This window comes from Cupressus sempervirens, chromosome 9, assembly GCF_028749045.1.
Source record: "Cupressus sempervirens isolate cs-2001-9-10 chromosome 9, ASM2874904v1, whole genome shotgun sequence".
Lineage (NCBI taxonomy): Eukaryota > Viridiplantae > Streptophyta > Pinopsida > Cupressales > Cupressaceae > Cupressus > Cupressus sempervirens.
The window spans coordinates 553,688,208-553,708,510 of NC_143126.1; the positions used below are offsets into that span (position 1 = coordinate 553,688,208).

The 20,303-nt window shown below is 37.8% G+C and overlaps 1 protein-coding gene across 6 annotated transcripts in view; it reads left to right on the forward strand.

Moving 5' to 3' along the window:
- Positions 1-392: 392 nt before the first annotated feature.
- LOC149539847 (uncharacterized) overlaps positions 393-20,303 on the forward strand; it is a 190,568-nt gene continuing 170,657 nt past the window's right edge. For 4 of the 6 annotated variants that reach the window (XM_089801029.1, XM_089801033.1, XM_089801031.1 and 1 more), the window contains exon 1: positions 448-972. In XM_089801029.1, the coding sequence (XP_089657155.1) occupies positions 699-972 (274 nt within the window). In that variant the 5' untranslated portion in view covers positions 448-698. Of the gene's footprint in view, positions 973-20,303 lie in introns of all 6 variants that reach the window. The other 2 variants (XM_089801030.1, XM_089801034.1) reach the window with 2 other exon arrangements.

Sequence of the window (20,303 nt, forward strand, 5' to 3'; positions counted from 1 at the left end):
TTTTTTATATGCATGGGCACAATTTAGAATTCCATTAGTACTGTTGATTTGTTTGTCAATTCTATTGTGGTTGAGTTATTCAAGAATTTACAATAGATTACATCTGAACATTTACAATAATACATACAAATATATACAAATACATATGAATAAATAAAATCATTATTATATATATAACACTAATACATCTAACTTTATACACCATATACTCTTTTATCAATATATACATATTTTAATTAAGAAAAAACTAATCCAAGTATATTTAAAACTAAATAAATGAGAAAGATACATAAAAATGTCACCATTAAAAAATAATTATGCGAAAAAGCAGTAAAAAATACAAAAAGATAGTTTTCTAGAGAGCGAGGAAAAGTAGCATTTCAAAAAAAGTACTGCACAAATTGTGGAGTCAAATCTATAGAGGACTTTTGCGTAGTGGACCCTGGTTATTGGTAAAAAAAAATTAAGGGACTTGTAGATTGGAGCCAGTTGAAGAGAAGAAAACAGTGCGACCCAATTGATAATTCGATTGGCGAGGAAGAAGAAAGAGTTGGCGTTGGTATTGGGATGGGAATGGGCATCGGTATCGGTATCGGTATCGGTATCGGGACCTCCCAATGAAGTAAAAGAGAAAACGAGACCACACGCACAGGGAAGGGCAGTGAAGGGAGAAGGAAGAGGATTGATAGAAAGAGAAAATGGTGAACTCTAACAATGACGAATATTCGTCCTCGTCGTCAATTTCTTCGGACAGTAGTGGCTCCTCTTCTTCCACTTCCACTTCCTCATCTTCATCTTCATCGTCATCCTCATCTTCGACTTCATCTTCCTCTGAGATGGAGGAACCGGGTGTTGGTGGTGGGGTTCCTCTCGCTGTCCCAGCAAAGATGGCGAAGGAAGAGGAGGAGGAGGTTCGTTCCATTGCCGAGGAACCATCGCCCGCTCTTCTGTTTCACTTCGATCCCGCCCAAAGTAAGCTTCTTTCAGACCTTTTCCTCTTCTTCTCGGTTCCCCGGCTTTCTCTTCTTCTTCTTCTTGATTTTTGCTCTTTTTCATTTTACTCCAATTCTGTCAAATGTTATTTTGATTCTTAGTTTAGGGGCTCTGCAAGCTGTTGCAGAAGGGTCGATCTCAATAAAAACATATCGAGGACTTTACAGTTAACATTGTCAGCAAATTGACATCTTATTTCATTAGTTTTTATATCGAGGCTTTTGCCATGGACTTTTGTTGAGGAATAGTAAGGATTTTGTTAATGAATTCGAACCTACACTGTGATCCCAGATTGGAATTGAGCCTATTTCTTATTAGGCAACCATTGCCGATTCTAGGCTGTTGTAATTGCGCTAACATGCATATTTGCTACGCTGGTACCGATACCTAATATGAGCACAAGTTTTTAACATAAATTGAATAAGTTGCACAGCATTTTTGGAGCTTGGTTCTATGATTCCTTGGATAAGAAATATATTAGAATTAGTGACCTCAGATTGCAGATTCTGGTTTGAATTTATCTTAGTCTATGAGTATAGATTGTTAAAGCACCGATGAATAACGTATTACATAATTTATCATTTCCTATGTTTTTGATTAAGCTACGTAGTCAGGCCTTGTTGAAATGCGTGAGCTTCTAGGCTGAAAATGAAATTTGTATCTTGATGAAAAAAGTTGTTGTAATACTTATGAACAACAGGAATATGAATCTTAGGAACCAGGAGAACTATTTCTTCCATGCACTTGTAGACAAATATTGAACATTCGAGTCAAGAAGGTTGGGGGGCGTCACACTTGGTAACAATGCTTGAGTGCAACGAGTCTTAATTCAAACTGATTATCAAGTACTTTAAACGTTTTATGAAGAAATGTAAATCAAAACTTCAATTATGCACATACATGACAAATATTGAGGAAATTGAGTTGATTTTTTTTGGGTCAACTCTTCTGGAAACTTAATCGAGCTGGACCAAAGTCAATACCAGTGCAACTTAGGTGGTCCTGCTTGAGAAAGCCAGGTGACATTTTACAGGTTTTGATCCAAAATCTTGTGCATAGTGGATACCAGATGCAAAAACACGTTCATTTCAGTGATAGGTAACAAACAAACTTACAAAAGAGGCATTTGCTTGGTAACAATTCTTGAGTGCAAGGAGTCTTAATTCAAACTGATTATTAGGTACTTTAAACCTTTTATGAAGAAATGTAAATCAAAACTTCAATTATGCACATACATGACAAATATTGAGGAAATTGAGTTGGTTTTTTTAAATTTTTGGGTCAACTCTTCCAAAAACTTAATCATGCTGGACCAAAATCAATACCAGTACAACTTAAGTGGCTCTGCTTGAGAAAGCCAGGTGACATATTACAGCTTTTGATCCAAAATGTTGTGCAAAGTGGATACCAGACACAAAAACACGTTCATCTTCAGCAATAGGTAAAGAACAAACCCATAAAAGAGACATTTCCTACCCAAATCCAACATCACTAGGCCTTGAAAAAGAGGAAAAATTTTAATCAGGCATGTGTAAGAATCAACCTCCTTTCCTATGAGCAAGGAGAGCCTCCATGGTCTATTGCGAACCGCCACCAGTTGTTTCAATGGCTTTTTGATTCTTTTCATTTTAACTTCTTTGGCAGTAGTGGTAGTGAAAGTATTTTAAATTGCTGGAGATAAACTTCTCAAGCAATTATTCAACTCCCAATCTTTAAAAAGGGCCTCAAACTTGAGTTCAGAAACCCAACTACTCTCAGCATCACTAGTAGAGTGGATGGAAGAATCCTATGCCACTCCGCAGCCCCTTTAAAAATCTTAGAATTCCCTTGAGAAAAAAACTTGCCAATAGAAGTCTGTTTACAAGAGCCATTGCCTTCCCCTTTTCTCTTCCTAGACTTTTTTCTGTGCTTTCCTTTAGGAACACATTTTCCCATTCTGATTTTGCTCTCATTTCAGAGATGGTTAAAGTTTTAGGGAATAGTACTTCATCTTCCTCTATCTACCTGTTTTCCTGAAGCACCAAATCCTCACCATTCAAAAACTGAATATCAACATCGCAAGGCAAATACAAATTTACTGCTTTATCCTTCCACAGCCCCTCATATTTTCCAATCCAAGTTGACCAACTCCTCGATGGGCATGGAAGAATCCCTAGTTGAAACTTCCAAGAACTCCCTTGAACGAGCAAGTGAAGAACTGTTCAATCCTTTCCCCTATCAGCCATAAAACAATTGTGGGTCCTCCATAGAAAATCCATGTCAGGCTTTCCTATTATAAAAATACATTCCTGCAAACGGGGCACTTCTGAAACAACAAACTTAGAAGATTGAAACATGACTCTCTTATGCCCAATCTGATCATGCCAGAAACATATATATCGGTTTGGTCAATTATTATGCAAACCCTAGCAAAACTATTCTGAAACCCATCCATCTATGAACCAATCCTATCAATATCTCCAACTTTATTTGCTAGTAACTTTAAGAGTGCATTTCGCATGACCATAGAAAGTCTGTGAAAATGGATCTGAAGTGAGACTCTGGTAGATGAATCAACTTCTAGATTAAAAAAGGGTTTCATTGGCATATATACACACCAACCCTACCACCAACCCTACCAAAGATCCATGGGCCTTTTTTTCAAGATGAAATCCTAATCCTCAGTTATTTGAAATAGAAATCGGATGGAGCCTCTAGATAACAGAGACAATTATGGGCCCTTGGCATTAATCTAGGTATCTCCCATCTATTTGTTAATCTTCTCAATCTCCAGTCTTCTTCCCATAAACTTGCATACAAAATTTAGTTAATCCATTCATCACAATGATATAGATCTGTTGCATCCTCTGCAAGGCAGACTGAAATGTCACCCAAGGAAGGGGATACCCATTGCTGCTGTTCCATATCCTCAGGATCCTCGGAACCTCATGGTCCTTATTCATTGCAGATTATCTCCTGCATCCCCCCCCAATTTCAGATGTGTTTTCTTCACTATTATGTAAGCCATGAAAAATGCATCGTGGCGTGTCCTTATCAGGCAACACATTTGCAAGAACTGTGGTCAGGGATTCAATCCTTTTCTAAAATCTGATCCTTATGAAATCCCTGTAGCTGTGGAAAAAGTTGGAGTTGCAAGCCTTCAAATCTGTGTTCCAAGGGGACCTGAATCCTGCCTTGTTACCCCCATCCCTGAAATGTTTCTGGAACTTGAGAATTTGGGGTTCCATTGCCTAAGTCATCCCCTTATACTGTGAGTACCTTAAATGCAAGCACCAATCTTGATCAGACCTACCAATCACACCTGCTGGCTAATGACAGTCATATATTTTCTACGCTTTTGCCATACTATAGTTGAAACAGGGAGCCTTTGGGCATTTTGTTATAATGTTTTTATATAATGCATGCACATTGACAATGAAAGCATTTGAATTTTGTTAAGTTTGTCAACGCTCATGTGAAATCTCAATTCAAGTTTAATGCCACTTAAAACTTCTAAAATGCCCATCACAAATGCTTTAACAATGTTATGATATAGATATTTGAAAATTTTCTATATTTAAAAAAAAATCTCTACTTTCTAATAGCCATCCTATCGTCCCCTACCATACTCTAAAAATGGCCCAACAGTAGTCCTGTACCAGAGACATGTCTTGCGGTCCCCTGTTGTTTTCATCCCTGAAACTTGGGGGAACATAGCTTAGAATCTTCCTCCTAACAGACTCCTTTGATTGTAACTGTGTTTTCTGAACAGGGTGCAATGCCTTGGATTTAGAGGATTCAAAAAAAGCCTCTTTGAAAGCAAAATTGATCTTCATCAGAATGGTCAGTATCAGTCTGCTCCACTGTACTGCTCTTCACCAATTGACATTCCTCCTCACCGAAGCACCCCCTTCCCATGGCTTCAAGCCTTTTTCTTGCCAAGATAAAAGCAAAGTTGCCAGTTCAAGTTCAGGTCTTGATGTAACAACTAGTCTTGCTCCTCCCTAGTTTCTCCTAGGGTCTCCTTAGGTCTTCCTCTTGACCTCATATGGTTGCTAGTTACCCTACTCTCCTTAGGATCCTATCTATGAGGTCCTAGTCCATTCAACTAGTGCACACCAACTAGGTAGAACAATCATTCCTTTACTACTCCCTAGGCTTGCTTTGGCCTTATTGCTTCCTCTTCTTTAGCTCTACAATCAACCCAAACAACTAAACTGATGCTCCAAATGAAGGAATGGTCATCTAGGAAGGCATTTGGATTCCCTTCAAGACCTATAACCACAATAGGAAGTGAAACCCTAATTGAGTTCCAAGAATCATGTAAAATTGCTCAAAATTGCTTGCAATAGGGCTACAAGCAATTAGCCCTCCTAATGAAGAAAATCCTGAATAACTTGCAAAAGTCCTTAACAAGGGTGTGAATTAACCTTGGATCCAGACACCCTTTTCAGAGTACTCAAAGATTTTGGTGAACCTAGGTTCCCAAGCAGTCTGTACAGTACAGCCACAAATTAAGCCTAGAAATCAAGATTTTAAGGCTTCTAAAGCCTGTCTAGGAATTGAGTTTTACTCTCCTTAGAACTTTCACCAACACCTCCCCTTGCAGTTGGGGATTCATTACACATTCCTCTAACAAACTCCAAACTTTGATTGAAGCAATCCAAGCATTCAATCCCTCCTAACACCTCTGCTGCATATTGTGATCCCTAGCCATGCATCACAGGCTCGCCTAGGGCATCACCCCAAAAATGTCTCCCTTGCTTTCCAGGGCCTCTCCTTTACTGTACAGTATGTACAAGGAGTCATCTTCCTAATCCCAAAGACCCGTGCAAGTTCCACAGTGGGAAGAGGAGCTATGACTCCATTTTGCTCAGTTGCCTGATTCAGGACAGCAGGCAAGCTAGAAACAAAACAATTTATTAAACCAACTAAAACCCTACAAAATCACAAACTAATGTTATACAGAATCTTAAATTGAACTCCTCTAATATTTCCGAACACTACAGATCCAAATTCAATCCATTAAAATTCTAAAAATCTTAGAAAACATAAACTGTGATTGTGTTCCTGTTATCAATCCGTACACATCAAAATGCCAAAAACCTCCAAAAAAAATCCTTTCAAAAGGTTGAGGGTGACCTTAAATGCACATCCCAAGTCCCATCCTAACTGTTTCAGACAGTTACCAATCCTCAACTAGAAAGTTGCTCGAATGCAACGAAAAGTTGTCAATGACAACATTGACAATTTTTGAGCAACTTTTGTATCTTTTAGAGTTTGGCCCTTAAACTTGCTCCAAAGGTTGCCAAACTTCACCAAAAGCCTTAAATTGACTTAATACATGTAAAAAGGACCTTATAGCACTTATTTGGTCATTCTATACTCCAAACCACAAAAATGCCTTATTTGACCTAATCATGCAACTATGAGCAACTAAGGCCTCATAAGGCTTCCTAAACCTAACATACCTCAACTTACGACTAGGTTAGTCCTATTATTAATCTAGTGGTGTGGCTAGCACCACTACAAGCCAAAATATCCTAGGAGCCCTAGGTCTTCTATGAGCCTACTTAGGTGCCCTTGCACCATACTCCCCCACAAAAGAAAACTGTGTCACTCCTGTGGACAATAGGTCTTGGGGGATGCCAGCTATATTGAAGTTTGTCTCAACAACCCAAGTTGCTTCTGAATCTAGCTTGTGTTTCCACTTGATGAGGTGCTCAATGTACACCTTGTGTCTGGTGGCCTTCTTAACTCTTGAGTCCAACACTTGTTCAGCTTCCAATGTTTGATGGAGGTACTACTGTAGGTTCCAGATTATTACTGACCCCTTAATTGTTGTGAGCACTCTGAGTTAGTGTACCTTTGAATTCAACTAAAGCTTGCACATTGAAAATAGGAGAGATGCCTAAATCTGATGGCAAATCAATCTTGTAAGCATTTGCTCCATATTTGGCTATGATTTTGCAAGGCCCCACTCTCTTCATTTGTAGCTTAGTTGGCACACCCTTCTACAACTTGGACTTGTTCAAATGCACCATGACATAATCTCCAATAGCAAACTAAATGTCTTTCCTCCTTTCATCTACTTTGTCTTTCAACTTTTGGGTGCTATCTTGGATAGTTTTCTTCACTTGCTCTTGGATTTCTTTCATGGTTTGGGCAAAATCTTCAGCATGTCCACTTCTATATTCCATTCCTCCAAGATTTCTCACATACGCCCCTTGGATGCATCCCACACACAATTTCAAATGGGCTTCTGCCTGTGGTCCTATTCTTGTTGTCATTGTAAGCATACTCTACTTGGGGAATGATTACATCCCATTCATGCCCATACTCCTTAGTTAGGCATCCAAGAGGTTACCCAACACCCTGTTAACCACCTCAGTCTGACCATCTGTTTGGGGATGGTAGGCTGATCCAAAAGAAAGGTTAGTACCAAGCCTGCTCCACGAGGTCTTCCAAAAATGACTCATGAACTTCACATCTCTATCTGAAAAAATGCTTAATAGAAGTCCATGAATCCTCACAACCTCCTTAAAGAATAAGTGTGCAACGTGACTAGCATCATTTGTAGTCTTGCATGGAATGAAGTGTCCCATTTCATTGAATCTGTCAACTACCACATAAATACTGTCATAACCCTGTTTTGTCTTGGGCAGACCTACTATGAAGTCCATGCTCACACACTCCCATGGCCTATTTGGAAATGGTAAGGGCTGATAAAGACCTGCATTACTCATTCCACCCTTGGCTTTCATACATACCATGCATTGCTCAACATACTTAGTCATATCCTTGACTAGTTTTGGCCAATAGTAGAATCTTTGGACTAGTTCTAGAGTTCTGCTCACACCAAAGTGACCACTTAGACTTCCATTGTGCTTTTCCTGAATTAGGTTCTCCCTTATTGTTCCCCTTGGTACACATAATTGGTTACCCTTAAATAACAACCCATTCTGCAAGGTAAATTCAGAGGACTTGCTATGGAAATGGTTCTCAAAGTCAGAATATACCTTGTAAGCCTTTGCAAAGTCTTCATCCTCCTTATAGAGACTCTTGAAGCTCTCTATCCCAATGCTATGTAACTGAACTTCTTGGATTGTCAACAATCTCCTGCTTAATGCATCTGCCACTTTGTTCATCTGTCCTTTCTTGTGTTTGATTGTGAAAGTGAAGGCTTGTAGGTACTCCATCCATTTCAAGTGTCTATTATTCAACTTTTCTTGAGTGTTAATATAGCTGAAAGCTTGGTTGTCAGTAAATACAACAAATTCCTTGGGTAATAGGTAATGTCTCCACTTCCTAAGAGATTGAACTAAGGCATATAGTTCTAGGTCATAGGAAGAATACGTCTTTTTAGCTTCATTTAACTTTTCAATGAAGAAGGCTACTGGCCTATCTTCCTCACTCAACACTCCTCCTACTGCTAAGCCACTTGCATCACATTCTAAGGTGAAAAGCTTCTCAAAACTAGGCAATTGCAAAATAGGTTAGGTAGCCACTTGTTTCTTAAGCATCTCAAAGGATTTCTCTACCTCTAAAATCCACTTGAACTTAGACTTGACTCCCCCATTAATGGTATCTAGCAAAGGTGCACATTGTAAAATTTAATAGATCTTATTTGGTGGAGACTTATTAATCAATTTTCAGTCTTATCTATATGATATTGCAGACTGGTGTTTATCTGGTATATCCTAGAAATCCTTTTGTTTATATATATCTGTTCTTATTGTAGAAGAGTCCAATTCTGGTTTGAGATCTTTATGCCATTTAATTGATATGATCTGCAGAATAGATTGGAATCAATATATGTACATATTGAAGCACAACCAAGTAGGGGCATGACCCTACATGGTCATGCCTCAATATTTACATACACCGATTCACAATATAAACAAACTATAACAACTTCAATAAATGTTACGAGTATAAGTTAGACCCGATAACAATATTAAACTTAATGCAATTTATGGGATGACACCCGCTATGACCGTCGGTGAATTAGCGATCAACAAGGATTATAATGGCTTTGGATTAGAGCCTGTCGTTACCATAAGACTTTGCTCATCGACAGTGAAACATATGTCATATATTTCAAATGTTATATGTCAGAGAAAATTCGGTGTATCATATCCGAATGTCTAAGGTTATAACGGTAACATATTAAAGCGGAAAACACTGCATATGTTTCAATACATAATTGCTAACTTTCTTAACTCTCCCTCTTTAGCAATGGAGGATTGAAACTTAAAGTATGAATTTAAGTTTGAAATAATGTAACAATTGATTTTCATGGTATTTGGCAACATCCGGCCTAATAACCATGATGTCAATGTGTTCGGCAAAATCCAGTCTAATAACAGTGACACCAATCATTTTCATGATGTTTGGCAAGATCTGGCCTAATAACCATGATGGATATCAATGTGTTTGACAAAATCCGGTCTAATAACGATGACATCAATAATTTTCATGATGTCCGGCAAGATCCGGCCTAATAATCATGATGGATATCAATGTGTCCAGCATAATCCGGCCTAATAACAATGACACTCAATACTTTTGGTATTAGAACGTTGGTCATCTATTGATAAGATCGTCATCTCACAATAGATACCTTTAAAACATATATGAAAGATTGTCACCTTTCATTTAATAAGTTTACAAACCATATAATTTAATATAATATTCATGAATAATTTTACAAAAATGTAATTACAAAATTGTCATACCAAGTTTAGTTCTAAAATACACTATTTTCACTCTTGCAAGAGGTTTAGAGAAAATATCAGCATTTTGATCATTTGTGTTAACATAGATCAGCTTGATCACATCCCTGTCAACCATGTCTCTGATATAGTGGTAAGGAGTCTCAATGTGCTTTGACTGATTATGGAATACTAGATTTGCAGAAAGTTTGATGCAGCTTTGATTGTCACAATAGATTACAGTGGAATCTAACTTCTTTCCAAATAATCCAAATAATAGCTTCCTTCACCAAACTGCTTCATGTGCTCCCATGGAGGCTGCCATATATTTTGCTTCAGTAGAACTCAAAGCAATTGTAGGTTGTTTTCTATTGAACCATGATATCATTGTTGATCTGAGACTGAAACAACATCCGGTGGTACTCTTACGATTTATGGAACAACCAGCCCAATCAAAATCATTATAGCCTTCAAGCTTGATTTCAACATTTATGTACTTTAGTCCAAGACCAATAGTGCCACGTAGATATCTCAAAACATGTTTTGCAGCCATTAGGTGTATTTTCTTAGGTTCACACATAAAGTGACTTAGTACATTTCTAGAATAGCAAATATTAGGCTTAGTGTTTACCAAAAACATTAGAGATCCAATGATTTGTCTATAAAGGGTAGGATCAATAGATTCTGAATGTGTTGCTTCCTCTTTCAGTTTATGTAAATTGGTTTCCATTGGAATTGCAAGTGGCTTGTTGTCCATCATCTATTTAGAATATCTTGAGTATATTTTCCTTGATTTAAGAATATGTGATCTTCCTTTTGACGTACTTCTAGACCCAAGAAATAATGTAGTAAAGCTAGGTCTTTCATGTCAAATTCAACAGCAAGATCTTGTTTGCATTTAGTAATAAGATGATCTTCACTTGTTATCAAGAGGTCATCAACATAAAGAACCAATATGATCATATCTCCATTAGAAATTTTAAAATAGATGTTAGGATCGGCTTCATTTTTAGAGTATTCTAATTTGGTGAGATAACTATCAATTCTTTCATACCAAGCTCGGGGTGCTTGTTTGAGACCATATAAAGCTTTTTTTAGTTTGCATACATATAGGTTTTCATTTTTTATCACAAAGCCTTCAGGCTGTTCAATGTAAACTTCTTCATTTATGATCCCATTTAAGAATGCAGTTTTCACATCCATTTGGTGTACCTTTCATCCTTTTGCTGCTGCTATTGCAAGAATTGCCCCGACCGAAGTGAAAAGAGCAACCGGGGCAAAAGCTTCTTCATAATCAATACGTGCCTTCTGAGAAAAACCTCGAGCAACAAACCTTGCTTTATGTTTTTCAATGTTCCCATCTGCTACATATTTGATTTTATAGAGCCACTTCGAAGAGACAACAAATTTGAGTTTAGGTCTAGGTACGATGTCCCAGACATCATTTTGTAGTATTGATTGATATTTTTCAACCATAGCATCTTTCCATGTTTGACAAGTTAAAGCTCCTTCAACAAATATAGGTTCAAATTTAGTAAGCTTAGTTACTAGTGCAGTATAACATTATTTATTTTTAGTTTTCTTGACTTCCTTAGTGATTTCATCTGGTTCAATGTCATTTTCTTCAAGCATTTTTCTTGCCCACAAAGGTCTCTTCTTGACATTAGAGATGTTATTATTTTCTGCATCTTGTACTGATCTGGTTTCTTCTGATATACTCTCCCTCTAAATTTCAGGTAGAGGACTTCCATCTAAGTCTGCATAGGGCTCATCATCTGGACTTATAGATAGTTTTAAAGCAGTGTTCTCAAATATGACATCTATGCTCACTTCTATTGATTTTTGTCCAGGAACATGAACTCTGTATCCGTTTGAGTTTTCACTATACCCAACAAATATTCCTTTCTTTCCTGATGGTTCTAACTTAGTTCTCCTTTCTTTGGGTATATGTATAATACACTGGACAACCAAAAATCCTGAAAAGTCAGGTTTATTTCCTGTAAAGACTTCTTTAGGTGTTGTATTCTCTAGAAAGGAGTGAGGACATCTGTTTTGTATGTATACTGCAGTATTTGTAGCTTCCACCTAGAATGAGTAATGAAGGTTTTGATCATGGAGCATAGCTTTTGCTGCTTCGACAATAGCTTTATTTTTTCTTTTTGGTACCCCATTCTGTTGAGGATTATAAGGTACTATATACTCCCTCTTAATTCCAACAAATGCACAAAAAACTTTGAAAATTTCAGAAGTGTATTCTCCCCCATTGTCAGATCTTAGAGTTTTAATTTTCTTTGACACTTGATTTTCTACCAATTCTTTGAATTCTTTGAATTTTGATAACACTTCATTTGATTCATTTACTTTTAGAAAATAAATCCAAGTCTTCCTTGAGTAATCATCAATGAATGTTATATAATATGAGTAACCTCCTAGAGAAAGAGTTGGCATGGGCCTAGACAGATCAGAGTGGATTAGTTCCAGAATTGATTTGGACTTGTGTTCACTTGGAGGGAAAGGTTTTTTTATGTCCTTTCCTAGAGCACATCCTTTACATATACTCATATGTTTAGAGTTTAGATTTGGTATACCAGAAGTGATTTTTTCTATCTTGGGTAGTGAACTAAAACCAATATGTCCAAGCCTCCTATGCCAAATTTCATTTGAATTTGTTATTTCATGATTAAGAGCTTGATTTTGAATGTTACATAGTTTGTATAAGGTCCCATCTCTGGTTCCTATGGTAATAGCATTTTTTAGATTTGAGTTTTTAGGCCAGTACAAAACTTTGTCTTCGTTGAATGTAACTTGAAATCCTTCATCAATTAATCCAAAGATTGGAATTAGATTCCTTTTTATTCCAGGTACAAATAGCACATCTTTCAACTTTAATGTAACTCCAGTCCTTAGTTGAATAGAACAGGTCCCAATACCTTTGACTAGATGAGTGGAATAATCTCCAATAGTAACTCCTTTAGATCTGTAATTTTCAAGTGTTTCAAATTTTTCTTTGCATCCAGTTATATTTTAGGAAGCACCACTATCTATAATCCACACACTTTCATTAGAGTTTATCTCACTTGATAAAGCAATGTAGAATAATAGATTTTCATCTTTCTTACTTTCGGCTAATGAGGCTAAGATTCTTTCCCCTTCAGGACACTTATTGAAGATATGTCCGAATTTCTCTCACTTATAACAGTTAACTTTGTACAAATCAGTTTTGTTGAATTTTATTATTCTTTTTCTTATAATCATGTTTCTTTCCTTTAAATTTCCTCTTCTTTCCTTGATGATTAGGAGCTGAGAAAAGACCTTGATTTTCTCCCTCTTGATTTGATACAATACCTCTGGAAATTAATCTTGACTCTTCTGATGTATAGTTAGTCTTTAGTTGATAAATTGATGGGATTGAGGGTCTACTTAAGACTTGAATGAATGCTTCCCATGATAATGGTAATCCTCTAAGTGCTAACATAGAGAGTTCTTGATCCTCTACTTTGTTCCCAATAGAATTTAAATGATTTTTAATTTCAAAAATCCTTCCAAAATACGAAGAGATTGTTTCTCCTTTATTCATTTTAGTATTCATCAGTTGATTCTTCAAAGTAATCAATCTGCTTGAGTTGTTGATTTCAAATGCATTTTTGATTGTGATGAATACTTCAAAAACTTTCTTCAGATCTGATATGGAAGGGAGAATGTGATCTTTTACAAAGTCTACTATGATTTTCTTGGCTTTATTGTTATGCCTTTTCTTAGTGGCTTTTTCTATTTCATCTTCAAGAATTGGAATATCAAATTCAATAAAAGATTCTAGTTCTAGTTCTTCAAGAATCGTAGTAATCCGAATTTTCCATGAAAAGAAGTTTACATCACCTTCAAGTCTGTCTTCTACTCTTAACGGTTTTTGACATGTTTGATTTAATAATCTCTCTACCAACTTGGCTTCGATACCATGTAAAGTTTAATAGATCTTTTTTGGTGGAGACTTATTAATCAATTTTCAATCTTATCTATATGATATTGTAGACTGGTGTTTTTCTGATATATCCTAGAAATTCTTTTGTTTATATATATATATATATTTGTTCTTATTGTAGAAGAGTCCAATTATGGTCTGAGATCTTTATGCCATTTAATTGATATGATCTGCAGAATAGATTGGAATCAATATATGTACATATTGAAGCACAACCAAGTAGGGGCATGAGCCTACATGGTCATGCCTCAATATTTACATACACCGATTCACAATATAAACAAACTATAACAACTTCAATAAATGTTACGAGTATAAGTTAGATCCGATAACAATACTAAACTTAATGCAATTTATGGGATGACACCTGCTATGACCGTCAGTGAATTACCAATCAACAAGGATTATAATGGCTTCGGATTAGAGCCTGTCGTTACCATAAGACTATGCTCATCGGCAGTGAAACATATATTAGATATTTCGAATGTTATATGTCAGAGAAAAATCGTGTATCATATCCGAATGTCTAAGGTTATAACGGTAACATATTAAAGCAGAAAACACTGCATATGTTTCAGTACGTAATTGCTAACTTTCTTAACACACATATGCCACTAAAATTCCTAATGAATTTTCTATAAAACTAAGCTAAACCATGAAAACTTCTTACCTCAATAGATGTAGTAGGTGGTGGCTAGTTGAGAATAGCTGCAACCTTCTCTTGATCCGTCTTCATGGACCTCTTTGACACCACAAAGCCCAAATACACAAGCTCTTGTTTGAAGAAGTCACACTTCTCAAGATTGAAGGCAAGCTTCTCCTCATGCAACCTCTACAATAATGCTTCCACATGTTTGATGTGCTCTTCTTGTCTTGCTGAAGATTAGTATATCATCTAGATATACAACCACAAATCTACTAGTGAAGTCTTTAAGCACTTCATTCATGAGCCTCATGAATGTGCTAGGAGCATTTAAGATGCCAAATGGCATCACAAGCCACTCATACCACCCATCTGTTGTTTTGAATGCTGTCTTCCATTCATCTCCCTCCTTAATCTTAATTTGATGATATCCACTCTTCAAGTCCAACTTGGTGAATTACATGGCACCTCCAAGACAATCCATGAGATCCTCAATTCTTGGTATGGGAAACCTATACCTGATTGTGATCCTATTTATAGCCCTTGAGTTTGTACATAGCCTCTATTTTCTTCTCTTCTTGGATGCTAGTACAACAGGGACTGCACATGGGCTTATGCTTTTCTTGATCAAACCTTGATCCCTAAGTTCTTGCACTTGCCTTGCTACTTCTAAGTTTTGGGCAGGAGTGAGCTTATATGCTGCCTTGTTTGGCAAAGATGCACCAGGAACAAAGTCTATTTGGTGACTTATCACCTATCTAGGAGGTAAAGTTGTAGGAGTTCCATCACTCACAATGTCTTTATACTTCTCAAGCAATGCTTGTACGTGTACTGGCAGTGACTCTTTGACTATCTTTTCTTCTCCCTTGGACTTCAATACAACTGTAGAACTTTGGCTCTCTTCATCCTTGAGATCCTTGACAAATCCTTTCCCACTACATAACAATACACTAGGCACCTTGGATTGTGGTTCATCTCCTTCCAACAGAGACTGAATTTTGAAAGTTGTGCCTCCCTTCTTAAATGATATAGAATTGGCTTTCCCATTATATACTGCTTCTCTCTCAAATTGCCAGAGCCTACCTAACAGTAGATGGCAAGCAACCATGGGTAAGATGTCACACAATAGGCTATCCTTGTATCCTGCTATGGAGAAATCAACCCAAGTTTGTTCATTCACCAGTATACATTGACCTTTGTTGAGCCAAGTCACCTTGTATGGATTCACATGGGGTATTTTGGTCAACTTGAGCTTGTTGACTGCCTCCTCTGATATTATGTTGTCAGTAGAGGTTGAATCCACCACTACCTTGCAGACCTTCCCAAGAATCTTACACCTGATCCTAAACAAAGCCCTCCTATGCTTAGGTTCATTAGGAGCTGATTGCTTGATCAAAACTCTATAAACATGAGGTTTTCTCCTTTTTATGAGTCTATGTGATCCACTTCATTTTCCTTGCACTAGAGTTATCCTCCTGAGCACATGCCACTCTTTTGTTATGGTTTGAACAAGAAGGCTTATCAGGGCACCTATATGTTGGATGGCCTAGTTGACCACAGTTATAGCATTTCATACTGGCAAAGTAAGAGTTACTTTTGCCTGATCCTCTGCCTTTGCTAGAACCTCCTTGGTTACCTCTTCCTCTACTATAACCTCCTCTAGGAGTGCTTTCAGTGGCTTGCTCAGTGATCTTGGTCTCACCTTGGTTTCTTTGCTCATTACCTTTGCCTTGATAACCTCCTCTTTGTCCTCTTTGATTTCTTCCCTTGCCTCTGTCTTTGAAGTTGGAATCCCCTTTCTTCCTATTCTTTTCCTCCACTTTTAGGGCTAGTTGATGGCATCTTTAAATAGTAGTAGGTGTCCACAAACCAAGCTCCTCTTGGATATTCCATTTTAAACCACCCAAGTACCTAGCCACTTTTATTGGCTCCTCTTCTTGCTTCTTGGAATTAAGCCATAACCCCTGAAAGTCCTCTGTATAAGAGGCCAAATGCATGTCTTTGTGTTTCAGCCCTTGTCCTCTTGTGGAGTTAGATCTCATAGTCCTTTGGTAGGAAATTCTCCCTCAATTTGGTTACCATTGCATTCCTATTGGCTATAGGCTTCTTGCCCATACTAATCTTCTCATCTTGGACATATTTCCACCATGTCAATGCTGATCCTCTAAGTCTTGACTTGGCTACTTTGATCTGTTGTGCCTTTGACACCCCTTCACATTCAAAATGGTTCTCCATCCCATCGGGCTTTTATGGCAGAAAGGCTCTTCATTCAAAACAGGGTCTGGCTCAGGGACAACATCTTCCTCTGCTACCTCTTTACCCTTGCCATTGCTTTCTTCTTCCTTTTTCTTCGCTGCATCAACAAGTGCATCCAACTTTAGCTTCACCTCTTCTAAGGCTTCTTCAAGGAGTCTATTTTTCTCCTTTTGCTCATCAACCTCTTTAGCTAGCCTTGCATTTGTCACCATGCTTGACTCATCCACTGACTCTCCAATAGCTGTAGACATACACTTCCTTCCCAAGTCTTTAACTGGCTCTGATACCACTCTGATGTAACAACTAGTCTTGCTCCTTCCCTAGTTTCTCCTAGGGTCTCCTTAGGTCTTCCTCTTGACCTAATAGGGTTGCTAGTTACCCTACTCTCCTTAGGATCCTATCTATGAGGTCCTAGTCCATTCAACTAGTGCACACCAACTAGGTAGAATAATCATTCCTTTACTACTCCCTAGGCTTGCTTTGGCCTTATTGCTTCTTCTTCTTTAGCTCCACAATCAACCCAAACAACTCAACTGACACTCCAAATGAAGGAATGGTCATCTAGGAAGGCATTTGGATTCCCTTCAAGACCTATAACCACAATAGGAAGTGAAACCCTAATGGAGTTCCAAGAATCATGTAAAATTGCAAAAAATTGCTTGCAATAGGGCTACAAGCAATTAGCCCTCCTAATGAAGAAAATCCTAAATAACTTGCAAAAGTCCTTAACAAGGGTGCGAATTAACCTTGGATCCAGACACCCTTTTTAGAGTACTCAAAGATTTTGGTAAACCTGGGTTCCCAAGCAGTCTGTACAATACGGCCACAAATTAAGCCTAGAAATCAGGATTTTAAGGCTTCTAGAGCCTGTCTACCAACAATGTTGAGAATTCTTTCTGAATCGACGCTGTAATAATAACACAATTCATTGGTAGAAATTATGAACTCAAAGTTCTGATAAGAATTTACAATTCTTTCAGAAATGACTCCAAACCCTCTTCAGCAATAAATTCACTAAAATCAGTAAACAATATGGAATGAATAATACCTCATGATGGGCTGCATATATAGAAAAACCAGTTGCTTCATACACACACCAACGACTAGCTTCTCTATGACACTTTTCACTCAAATAATGCATTTGCTTTTTTGGTTGCACCTTTTGAATTTGAAATAATATAAAATAATAACTCATTGACTCCAATTCTTTAATTAATTCCTTGGCGTATGCTTCCATGAATCAGTTAAATAAATGGTCCCTTCCAATGATGACTCAACCCTTAACTTAAATGAGATTATAACTTTATAATAAGCCATTTAATGATTTAATAATAATGTGGCCACTAAAATAATAACTCCCAAAATACTTATTCTTTTAACGTACTGTCTAAAATAGAGTCACACCTATTATTTCCCCATGTGAGCAAATGCACTCACCAAAAATAGAAAGTGCCCCCCTCAATCATTGCCAAAATTACCATTAATAGTAAGTGCACGAAACTAAGCCCAAGGAAAGTCCAATTTGAGCCAAACAAAGACCTAGTTGGAACATACTGAATTGTGGAGATGACAAGACCCTCCCGTAACCAAGACCCTGCCTTAGAAGTCCCTCTATCCACAATAATTAGCCTATGGCTAACCGCACTGCAGAACAAGAATGAACAAAAATTGGGACTTTACAGTCCATCCTCTCTTAAATTGCTTGTCCCCAAGCAATCTTAGGAACAAAGTAAGACACAAGTCCTCCTAGATCCCAAGGGAAGATCTGCATAATGTCCTTGCAATCATTAAATAGCCTGCCAACTAGATTCTCATATCAATGTTGTCCTAATTTGGTCACATTGTTAGCATGCTCACATGGTGAAGCCACCTAGTGGGATCCGACCAACCTGCGGTGCTAACCCCATCACCATTTGGATCCCAGTATAAACAAAACTTACATCCATCCATCGTAAGGAGTTAAGGATATCTGACACTTACACTCTACCAATACTGTATCATAACCAAGATATCCCTCTCATGCTAAACTGCCATGGATATATTGACACTGCAAATAATCTCTTGGCAACTTGCAGCTACTGACCCCATCAACTAATGATGGTGTAAACCCATCCCATAAAGGGTGGTACAATCTTGGAGCCCATCCACATCAACGCATAACCAAATCCTCAACATGTTGATCAAAAGAGAAATAATGAGCACTCCTAACTATGTAGTTATGTAAAAAGCTTTGATCTTTGTCATTTTCTCATCACTAACAACTCGAGTATCAGAAGATGGCTCCAATCTTTGACCTTGAACAACTGATTGGGCAGGGTCTTTGGTAACCCTCTCTGTAGACCCAACTACAAAATCCCTGTGTGGAAGCATTGTAGTCAAAGTTTCTATAATTGCTCCCACTAAACACCAAATACCGCGTGAACCTCGAATGAGAGTAGCCTGATGACTGTGAAAAGTACCTCCCAAAACTCCAAACTCTCAAGAAGGTACTCAATAAATGTGTATGTGTAGTAGAAATTATATGTGGTACAATCAACCTGTTCCCCTACAATCCACAGCTGATGCCTTTGATTGTGCAACACAACCGGCTATTGCCATTATCTGCATGAGATGAAGTAATTGATTCGCTTCCAGGAGAGGGAAACAAATCAACATGAGAGCTGACCTCCAAACTAGACCATACTCGACATGTGTCTAGTGAAGAAAAGGGAGTGGTGTTGTGAACTGTCACACAACTCACAACTGAATCCACCTGTACATCACATTGGCTATCAAAAGTCTGCCCTGCATCATATGTCAATGGGCTAACCTTAGGAGAACATAGTGCAACAAGTGGCTCTCGGATGCACTCATCCACTGTACCAATCCCAATTGTCTCTATTGGACCGGTATCTGAGATAGATATAACCACATCCCTAATACATCCATCACCACAATCTGTGGACATATGATCGATTGTCATCGTAGAAGTTTGGACTAGAATCTAAAACTGGTGAACATTGTACTTTGCGCAACTCCACGATAGCCTCATCCAACTAACATTGCGATTCCTGAAGAGTCAACTGGATGCTTTCCATTATCTCTGAAGTCGCCTCAAGCTCATGAGTAAGCACAACTACCTCTTCTTCCTTTCCCAACAAGGCATCATAACAAGTGCAATGCAAATAGTTGTGTTTCATTACTCTTATGGTCTCTCGAAGGGTATGAAACTCTACAAGGGAAAGACTGCTATCATAATGCTTATCTGTCACAGGAGTAACTCATCTATAGGTAGCTAACATCTGATGGACAACCTCATAATGCTCTATAGCTGTAGCAATGTGACTATCACTCATCCTCAATTGCCTGACACAAGGTGTCTCTGAACTCCCTGACTCTCATGTAAGTTCTCTGACCCACAAATTGCACTATAATAAGAAGCTGTATCGCATTGCTGACCTCATGGAACATAACATCATGTGTGCTATCATCCTTGCTCACATCAACAACTAAGGTATTGCTACTGGGTACCTCAACGAATGGCTCATCTGAATAAGTAGAAGTTGTTGCTGTATCAATCTCATCGCTGTGCTTCCACTTCCCATTAAACTGCAAGTCCCTATGAATCATTACCTTGGGACCTGTCATCAACCAATGACATCTTTGAATCATTTACTAAAGTCTGATATGACAAATTAGACTTACTGCAACATGAGTCATCCTTATGGATAATATCAGTAGTACCCAAATCAGGAGTACC